Here is a 10,807-nt window from a genome sequence, read left to right as displayed (position 1 = left end):
GCCCAGACTGGAGTGCAGTGGCCACTCCCGGCCACCGCAGCCTCCACCTGCTGGGCTCCAGCGATCCTTCTGCCTCAGCCAAGTAGCTGGATCTACAGGCGCGCACTACCACACCCGGCTAATCTTTTGATTTATTGTAGAGATGAGGTCTCACCAAGTTGTCCAAGCGGGTCTCGAACCGCGGGCTCAGGCAATCCACTCACCTCAGCCTCCCAAGGCGTGGGATTACAGGCTGAGCCACCGAGCCCGGCTCTTTATTTTTTTTACTTTTATATTTTATTTTGAGAAAGCAGGATTTATTAAAATGACAGAAAAGCTCCCACAGTGGGAAGTGACCTGAAGGGGTTGCCCTCTAGCCTTCCTTTCAAACTGGAAACTTAGACCAGAGGCCCCAGAAAGAGACAGGGGATAGGCCTTCAGCACTCCCCCTGGAACACCCTGTGGTACCATACCCTCATTGGCTCCTTTCCGAAGCTGCTTGTAGTTACATGACTGCTGAACAAGGTCCAACAGCTTCTTGGTGAGATGGGCATCTGCAAGGGGATAGGCCTTCGGATTTACATCAGCCTCAGTCTATGGCAGGAAATAAAAGCATCAATCAAACTGAACCAGGAGTTGTCCTGGTCAAGTTGTAAAACAATAATCAACAACTGAGACACAGAGGGCACCCTCCCTGCTCCCCCATCCGCAAGCACATAAAACACAGTGTAATTAACAATGGCTTATCCATTCTCAGTTTAGGAAAACTGAAATACACTATTAGGGCTAAAGGGAAAGTTAGTAATCAACATAGTTTAATAATGTATACTAAAGCTTATGTATTTTTATTTTTGTCTCTCTTCAACCTAATGTTTGATAATATTACAGCAGATTATAAACAGGCTTTCCATGGCTCAGCACTGATTTGAGTGACTGTGGTAATCTTTAGGGACTTCCATATTCTACTCCACATTTACTGAATCAATATTAAGGTATAATTTACAGTGAATGCTTCCAACACATCGAAATATTTCCTCACTTATTCTGCCCTACAATACATACAAAATGGTTCCAGATTTGCTACACCAATACCACCTCTACCAACAAACTCACCAAGGTCAATATTTCTTTTTGCTCTTACAATATATCCTATCAAAGTCATAATATTCAGTGAGAATATTATGTTCAAAAGTTATTCAAATTAATTTTCTCCTTGTGGTTAAACAATTTGATATACAATTAGAGTTCTTCTGTTTGTAGTCAGTTTGCTTTAAATTGTACTTGTCAAATACGTAATACATCTACACAGTTCAAAAGCCCAAACTACGCAGCAGTATCAACTGAACGTTTGGAAAACTGCTAAAGGAAAACAAGCATCTATCCTGTCTTTCCTATTCAGAATGTATTACTAGGAAACAAAATAGTAGACAAATTTTCTCTTGTTCCACCCAATAAAGAGGAAATGATACACTTAAATATCAACAATTTGCAACCCTTAACTAGTTAATTAATTAATAGGTCCACACAGTAACAGCTGCTAACATCACAAAAGACAATCAGACACCACATGATCATCTCTCCACTTGAAGAAACATCGATGTTCAAATAAGTCTTGTGGGAAAAATGGAAAGAAAATGTGATCAAGCTTTTGAGCCTAATACTAGATATTTCATATTAAGGAATTATTAAATTTTGAGGTGTTATAATGACACTTGCAATCGTTAAAAAAAAAACCCTTATTTTATAGATACATACTGTAATACTTATGGATAAAATGACACAGAGATGTGTGTCAAAATAATAGATTGGGAGCGAACTGGGTGGGTGGCCTGGCCTATTTCATTCCTTTCACTTCATTCCCATATCTCCAGTTAACCACTTTCATTAATGTCTCGTTTGTCCAATGAGTTGCTTTTACAAATACATATTTATATTATACTCCGGGTGCAGACCCTACGTCGCCATTGCATGCGCCACCTGCATCGTGAGCGATTTGCCGCGGCGGTCCTCCTAACCTCTGTCTGGAGGCGGGATGACAAAGGAGGGACCGCGGTTCTCGGCAGTCACAGGTGACGGCCGGGGGGGAACACTAAAAATCGTGCCTGCCTCAGTGGTCTCCTGCAGGATACTGTAAGAACACATCACGTCTGCTTTTTTCCTCCTCCAATTTTTAATAATGAAGCTGGACCACGCATGCGGCACCACGGTTCTCCGCAGGCGACCCACGGGTAACAGCCCAGTAGGAACACTCACCATCGCGCCTGTCTTGGTAGCCTTTTGCCGGATAGCGCAACGACCCAACGTGTGGTTGGGTGGTCTACTGCCCGATACCGCAAGGGCAGAAAATGCTTCAGCCCCCGGGAGACGGAAGTGACATAAGGTGACGTCAACGGAAGTGACATCACAGGCCAGCTAGCGCCAGGACCCCATCTCCTCCCTGATACATTGCGTTAGATGAACCTGTCATGGTCCCCGGGTGACTGGGAGGAATTGGGTAAAGGCTGGTGGAGTTCCCTAAATAAGTGAGGGGAAAACGTCTCCATATTATTTGTTGCTCTTCCCCATATATTTTAGATAATTTTCTCAAGGTTCACAAAAAAAGTCTACTGGGACTGTTCGATTTATAGATTTGATTCGAGGAAAACACCTTTAGGATACAGGATATAGGATATATATGCTTAGATCATTAGTGCTTTTAATAATTTTTTTCATAAAGATTTATTTCATTTATTTGAGACAGGCTCTGTTCCCAGGCTGGAGTGCAAGTGGTGTGATCCTAGCACACTGCAGCCTTGAACTCCTGGGCTCGGGGCTTCTCTTGCTGCAATTACAGGGGTGAATTACCACACCACATTGGGCCAATATCTTTTCAACTTATTCTTAGACACTTTAGGTTAAGAAAAATTCACTCATTTCTAGTCTACTAAAAATTTCTGGTTGGAAGCAGGAGGATAGTTTGGGCCCAAGAGTTCAAGGCTGCAGTGAGCTAGGATCACATCACAGCATTTGCTTTGTCTAAGTGACAAAGCAAGACACCATGTCTTAAAATAATAATAATTCAAGCCGGGCTCGGTGGCTCAGCCTGTAATCCCGCGCCTTTGGGAGGCTGAGGTGAGTGGATTGCCTGAGCCCGCGGGTTCGAGACCCGCCTGGGCAGCGAGACCTCATCTCTACAATAAATCAAAAAAATCAGCCGGGCGTGGTAGCGCACGCCTGTAATCCCGGCTACTCGGAAGGCTGAGGCGGAAGGATCGCCGGAGCCCAGCAGGTCGAGGCTGCGGTGGTCGGGAGCGGCCACTGCACTCCAGTCTGGGCGACAGAGTGAGACTCCAACTCAAAAATAAATAAATAAATAAAATAATAATAATAATTCTTTCTTTATAAATGAATTGAATTTTATCAGGTTTTTTTCTTTTGCATTCAGGTTTTTTTCTTTTGCATTAACAAAGATGAATAAGATTTTTCTCCTTTCTTTTTTGTAAGCTTAAAAAAATTTTTTTTTGAATTCGGGACTTCTTCTGTCACCCAGGCTAAAGTGCAGTGGAATGATTCATTGCAACCTTGACTTCCTAGGCTCAGGTGATCCTTCTGCCTCAGCTTCTGTAGGAGCTGGGACTACAAATGTGTGCCACTATGCCCGACTCTTTTTTTGTAGAGACGAGGTCTCTATGTTGCCTAGGCCTCCCAAAGTGCTGGGATTACAGGTATGAGCCATTGCGCCCAGTCTTGTACAGCTTTTCTAATGTGAAATCAATTTTGCTTTCCTGTGATTAAACCAATTTAAGAGTTACTCTTTTAATTTTTAAAAAATCTGTTAGCTAATGGGTATAAGGTTTCTTTCTGGAGTAGATAAAAACAATTCTCTAAAATTAGATAGTGTTGGTCGCACAACTGTGTAAACATATGAAGAATGAGCTACACACTTTTTTTTTTTTTTGAGTTGGAGTCTCACTCGGTCGCCCAGACTGGAGTGCAGTGGCCGCTCCCGGCCACCGCAGCCTCAACCTGCTGGGCTCTGGCGATCCTTCCTCCTCAGCCTTCCGAGTAGCCGGAATTACAGGCATGAGCTACCATGCCCGGCTGATTTTTTGATTTATTGTAGAGATGAAGTCTCGCTGCCCAGGCGAGTCTCGAACCCACGGGCTCAGGCAATCCACTCGCCTTGGCCTCCCAAAGTGCTGGGATTACAGGCTGAACCACCAAGTCACCTCAGCCTCCCAAAGGCGCGGATTACAGGCTGAGCCACCGAGCCCGGCTTTTTTTTTTTTTTTGAGTTGGAGCCTCACTGTTGCCCAGGTTAGAGTGCAGTGGCACGCTCATGGCCACCGCAGCCTCAACCCGCCGGGTTCAGGCGATCCTTCCACCTCAGCCTTCCAAGTAGCTGGAACTACAGCCATGCGCTACCATGCCCAGCTAATTTTTTAATTTATTATAGAGACGATGTCTCACCATGTTGCCCAGGCTGGTCTCGAACCCCTGGGCTTAGGCAATCCTCTCACCTCGCCTCCCAAAGTGGTGGGATTACAAGCTTGAGTCACCGTGCCAGGTCAAGTTATATACTTTAAACAGATAGGCTTTATGGTATATACATCATTTCATAAAGCTACTTTTATTTATTTTTTGAGACAGTATTTCACTTTGTTTTCCAAGCTGAAAACAAAGTGAAATACTGCAGTGGCAAGATCATGGCTTACCACAGCCTGGAACTCCTAGACTCAAGCCTCTCCAGTAGCTGGAGGTATAGTCGCACACCACCACGTCTGGGTAGTTTTTCTATTTTTTTGTTTCACTGTTGCCCAGGCTGGTCTTAAACTCCTTGCAAGTGATCCTCCTGCCCTAGCATCCCAAAACAATAGAATTATAGGTGTGAGCCTGCATATTTCTTTTCTTTTTTCTTTTTCTTTTTTTTTGAGTTGGAGTCTCACTCCATCGCCCAGGCTGGAGTGCAGTGGCACACTCACTGCCACTCCATCGTCGACCTGCTGGTCTCAGGTGATCCTTCTGCCTCAGCCTTCCAAGCAGCTTGAACTACAGGTGTGAGCTACCACGCCTGGCTAATTTTTTTGGTTTATTGTAGAGATGAGGTCTCGCCAAGTTGTCCAGACTGGTCTTGAACCCTCAGGCTCAGGCAATCCACTCGCCTTGACCTCCCAAAGTGCTGGGATTACAGGCTGAACCACCAAGTCCTGCCATAAAGCTATTTCTTAAAAAATTACATCCAGTTTTTTTCTTGCTAAAAAAAATTAATTTATTATTCAGTTTTTCTATCTCTACTTGAATTGGTTTGGATACATTAGGGTTTTTTCAGGCATTTGTTCATTTCCTCTAGATTTCTCTATAGGTATAAAATCCTAAATAAATCATAATATCCCTTCTTTTAATGTCTACAAATTATGTCTCCTTCATGCTTGTTCATACCTTTCCTCTTATTTATCTTTCTGGAAGGGATTTTTCAGAGAATCATCTGATTTTGTCCATCCTATAACAGAAGGATCTATTTTCTATTTCAGTAATTTGTTTTTATTTTTTTTAAACTCAACTCTCTTTGGGATTATTTTGTCCTTGTTTTTTTTTCCCTATCTGCTTTTAGCCCCTTCCCCCCTAGCACAAGCATTTTAGGTTCCAAGTAATGCTTTCTTTTTTCTTGAGTAGGATTCTCTCACTCTGTCCCCCAGGCTGGAGTACAGTGGTACGCTCATGGCCACCACAGCCTCAACCTGCTGGGCTCAGATGATCCTTCCACCTTAGCCTTCCAGCTACTTAGCTGGAACCACAGGTGCGCACCACCACACCCAGCTAATTTTTTTTCTTTATTGTAGAGACAAAGTCTTGTCAAGTTGCCCAGGTTGGTCTTGAGCCCCTGGACTCAGGCAATCCTCTCACCTCCGCCTCCCAAAGTGCTGGGATTACAGGCATGAGCCATCATGCCCGGCCCAAAGTAATACTTTCATTGTATGCTACATGCTCTGATATGTATTATTTTCATTACTGTTCAGTTTTGTTTTTGAATTTCCAATATAATTTTTTAAACTGACCCATAATTTATACTTTCAATTCAAAATACTTTGTTACTAACTTTTACTTATTTGCATTTTGGTTGGGAGAAAATGGGAGCAAGAATATTACCAATCTTTCAAAACTTATTGGGTTTGCTTTATGACCCAGTAGGTCACTAATTTTCTTTTCTTTTTTTGATTCGGAGTCTCATTCTGTCACCCAGGCTGGAGTATAGTGGCATACTCATGGTCACTGCAGCCTCGACCTACTGAGTTCAGGTGATCCTTCTGCATCAGCCTTCCAAGTAGCTGTGTGCTTCGATACCGAGCTAATTTTTTGATTTATTGTAGAGATGAGGTCTCAAACCCGGGGGCTCAGGCATTCCTCTCGCCTCCGCCTCCCAAAGTGTTGAGGTTACAGGTGTTAAGCAATTGCTCCCAGCTGGTCGCAAATTTTTATAAATTTGCCTGACAAATGTCTTCTAAACTGTGCATGGTGGCTCACACCCGTAATTTCAGTGACTTGAGAAAGTAAGGAAGGAGGACTGCTTGACGCCAGAAGCAAGACCAGCCTGGGCAATGTAGAGATAACATCTCTACAAAAAATAAAATTAAGTGGGCATGGTGGTGCTCGTCTACAGTCCCAGCCATTATGGAGGCTGAGGCAGGAGGAGCACTCAATCCTAGGAGTTCAAGGGTGCAATGAGCCGTGATCTCACTACTGCACTCCAGCCTGGGATCAAGTTTATTCATTATGTTGTTCAAATCCTCCATTTTTTTTTTTTTTTTTTTTTTGAGTTGGATTCTCACTGTGTCGCCCAGGCTGGAGTGCAGTGGCACTCTCACGGTCAACCCCAGCATCAACCCGCTGGGTTCTGGCAATCCTTCCACCTCAGTCTTCCAAGTAGCCGGAACTAGACGTGTGCTACCATGCCCGCTAATTTTTTAATTTATTGTAGAGGCAAGGTCTCACCAAGTTGCCCTGGCTGGTCTTGGACCTGTGGGCTCAGGCAATCCACTCACCTCGGCCTCCCAAAGTGCTGGGATTACAGGCTGAGCCACCGAGCCCGGCCTAAATCCTCTATTTCTATACTGTATGTTTTTGGCTTCCCATGATCTATCAGTTCATATACCTAAGTTTTTAGCCACTCTCTTTTTTCTTGAGTGTGCCATTGCCCAGGCTGGAGTGCAATGGCACGCTCACGGTCACTACAACCTCAGCCTGCTGTGCTCAAGTGGTCCTTTTGCCACAGTCTTGCAAGTAGCTGAAACTACAGGTGTGTGCCACCACGCCTGGCTAATTTTTTGATTAGCCAAGCTGCCCAGGCTGATCTCGAACCCATGGACTCGGGCAATCCTCTCACCTCTGCCTCTAAAAGTGCTGGGATTACAGGCCACTCTATCTTTACTAATTTCTTTTGCCTTAAAGTTGACTTCTTTCTGATGTTTCTATTTGCTACACTACACCTTTTTAATTAGCATCCCTTCCATTTTTAAAAACTTTAACCTGTCATTTAACTGGGGCACTAAGTCCCCTTATATATGTATATAAGTATCAATATATTAAGTTAAAAATCTTCCTTTTTCTTTTTTGACTTTTATCTGTCCCACCTGTTGTTTCTTTTTCTTTCTTTCCTTCCTCTGGATTTATTATCATGTTTTCACTATTTTCCCCTTTATTGATTTGGAGTTTATTCTTTCATCTTTATACTCATATAGTTATTCTTTTGCTACCTGAGAAATCACAATATGCACACTTAACTTACCAAAATCTAATTCATCAATACTGTCACCCTTCCAGCCAAAGGACCCGGGAACACTTTAATTCCAATCACACCTCTAAGATACTTTTTATTTGCTATTACAGAAGTGAAATTATAGTCAACAATACTTTATTGTATGTCTCAAAATAGATATTTCAAAATATCACATGTACCCCAAAAATGTGTACAACTGTGATACATAAATTCTTTAAAACTTACAAATTGCCAGATGTTTTTATTGTTTCCAACAACTCATTATCTGGAAATTCTCAATAAACACCAAATGCATAAAAGGGGAAGACTTCAGGAGCCTGAACAACCATCAAAGAGCAGTCACTTTATTGTTTTAATATCAGTCAACAAAAAGTTAGTCAATTTTAAGACCAAACTACCTAGTTTATAAATAGTAATTCAAACTTGCTTAGTATGAATTTATTCACCTTTTTCATTTCTTCAAGGGTTACACAAATTAATGAATAAAATCTCACCACTAGCCAACATAAAACCTCTAGCATGATCAGTTTGGGTTTCCCTGTTTACCAGACAGCTAAAACCTGCAAGGTTCTGATTTAGCAACAGATACTGTGGCCCACTCACTTCGTACCTAGGCATCAGGACTAAGTGTTTAACATCCTTTATCTCATTTGATCCTCACAACATCCTCATGCATTGTAACCCCCATTTTACAGCTGAGTAAAACGTTTGTAAAGTTTAGCCTGAGACCACCCAATTCCAAAACTTTTCACGGAAATGCATTAAGACGAGCACTGGATTTAGAAGCCTCAAGTTCTAGGCTCAGCCACGTACTAAGCTTTAAAATGGGAGGCGTGGATTGTGGGGAGTGATGGGGAAAGGTGGTACCGCCGGGATCCAAGCTCCGCTGGAAGGATCAAACGTCAGTGTGTTAGTTAAAATACTTGGCAAACTTTTCTCTCCTTACCAAGTGCCAACCAGAATTAGCTACACCAGTCCCCACGTTTTAGAACTCTCCCTAGAGGACTATAAGTTAGAGCCCACCAAGAGTTTAGAGGGAGTCGCAAGTGGTGCTCCAGCACTTCTGGTTCTGAAGTCAATGTCTTGCAAGAGAAGCCTTTCCTGCGCTCCGGGGGGAGGCTCGGGGTCACTCCACGTTCCCCACAGCCCCCAAACGCCAAAAGTTCCTTTAAGTCCCCGGCACGTGTAACTCGCGGTCCGCACGAGGCAGACTCCGGGAGATCTCCCTTTCCTGAACTCTAGCAATGGGGGCGGGCTGGGGTGAGTAGGAGAGTCCCAGGGTTCGGTGCCATCCTCTAGATATCGCAGGGATAAAACGAATGGAGTCAGATATTTTTCAGTCAACTTGTTAACCTCTCCCACGTGGGTGGGTCTCCTTCTCCCATGTCCCCTCTGCTCACCGGCGGCCTTAGGAGACCACGCGAACAGACTTGCTGCAAAGTATCTCCAACCACAGCAGTTAGGACGCTGAGTTCTAACCTCGGGCCGGGCTGTTGGGACCCCGAGGCTGCCCGCGAGTTCCAACTCAGCGCCGGGTGGTTAAGACCCAACCCGGACGGATGAGACCACGCACGTTTCAGGCCTCCACCGGACCAGCGAATGAACGCAACCCTAAGTCTCCGGCTTCCCGGCTCCTCGGCCCGGCGCATGCACTCACCATGGCTGCGGTTCCGCGGGCTCGCCACTCCTCTGTGAGCGCAGCCGACGTCACAGTAGCTGCACTCTCCTCCCGGGAAAGCCGAGCACAGTGGGGAGTGAAAATGGCCCCTCGCGGCCGGAAGCGGAAGAGGCGTTAAACGGGCGGCCCCGCCCCCTGTGAGGGGGCGCTGGCGCGGGAACGGCTTCAGTGTGAGTGAGTGGCTGTATTTTGCTTATTAGTGAGGAGTCTACTATAAATTATTGGCACAAACACTGAATTAAACAATCAAAAAGTAACTTACCAAAACAAAGGGTTTCGACGGTGTAGTCACCGTCCTACTGGCGGTTCCTTTTTGAACACATTCTTGAGCTTTCAAAATCATCTTTCTGACCCTCCCCAACGGGTGAGGGAAGATAATTACGGGTAGCCCCAAATGTTTTCCTTCATCTTCAGCTATCCATTGTCAAAGTTTCTGGTGGAAAATGCAGTTAAATCCACTGAGAAGGGAATTAAGGAGGAAGAGCAGGTTTGGGGAGGTGTAGGGATTGAGTTTCTGTCAGTTTCCGTTTGAACATCTTAGAACACCCACTTTCTTCTTCTGTCCAGCATTCTACTCTTATTTTCTAAAGCTCAACTCATGCTTTACCACCTCCAAAGGGTCTTCCTTGCTCCTCCTGGCCCTTATCTCTCTCCATCCTGATGCCATGTACATCTTGGAACCTTTTGGATTTGGCCAAAACTTGACCATCTGGAAGCTAGTTCCAATTAATTCCTTTGGAAATTTAGATGTGAAGACCTCCCAGGAACCTTAAGAGTCATAACACAACCCCTTAATTTTACAGATAGGGTAACTAAGGTCCGGCAAAGAGACACTGCTTGCTCGTGGTCACAGGATGAAACAATGGCAGAGATGGAACTGGATCCTGGAATTTTTGGCTATTTACTTGGCTTATTTCCACCGTGTATGGTTGCTCTTCCTGAAATAGGTTGGGGCAATAGGCAAGAGGACCTGGCTTCAAAATTGAATGTTTTTGCATCAGAGTCCCCCCGCCCCAACTTCATCTCTTGCAGATCTGATATGACTTGTCAAAGAAAAAAAAATGTCTTTAAGAAATTATCACCGACAGCTCCACTCCAAGTCCAGTACAACCAGTGACTTGAACTCTACACCTCTGTTGGATCCTGTTTCATGTCTCCATATTAATTGGACCTACTAGCCACCACTACTGGGAAATGAAACCTTATTATTCCAATTTATAATCATAGATATGTCTTTATCATATGCTTCTTAGATGTCCTTTATTATAATTTATGATTGTGACCCACCCGGGCAACTTGGTGAGACCTCATCTCTACAATAAATCAAAAAGTTAGCCGGAGCCAGGCTCGGTGGCTCAGCCTGTAATCCTGCGCCTTTGGGAGGCTGAGGTGAGTGG

The 10,807-nt window shown here is 44.2% G+C and overlaps 1 protein-coding gene across 2 annotated transcripts in view; it reads right to left on the bottom strand.

The window, feature by feature from the left end:
* Positions 1-9,464, bottom strand: part of SNU13 (small nuclear ribonucleoprotein 13) — a 12,703-nt gene extending 3,239 nt beyond the window's left edge. The window contains exons 1-2 of one of the 2 annotated variants that reach the window (XM_008062016.1): positions 9,390-9,464; positions 453-573 (exon numbers count right to left, since the gene is read on the bottom strand). In XM_008062016.1, coding sequence (XP_008060207.1) covers positions 453-573; positions 9,390-9,392 — 124 coding nt within the window. In that variant the 5' untranslated portion in view covers positions 9,393-9,464. Of the gene's footprint in view, positions 1-452; positions 574-2,232; positions 2,352-9,389 lie in introns of those variants that run through there. The other variant, XM_008062017.1, reaches the window with a different exon arrangement.
* Positions 9,465-10,807: the final 1,343 nt, after the last annotated feature.

This window comes from Carlito syrichta, unplaced genomic scaffold, assembly GCF_000164805.1.
Source record: "Carlito syrichta isolate Samal-C Ts95f unplaced genomic scaffold, Tarsius_syrichta-2.0.1 Scaffold305648, whole genome shotgun sequence".
NCBI lineage: Eukaryota > Metazoa > Chordata > Mammalia > Primates > Tarsiidae > Carlito > Carlito syrichta.
Note: the sequence above shows the minus strand (reverse complement) of the source record. Positions and strands in the feature narration are given on the sequence as shown.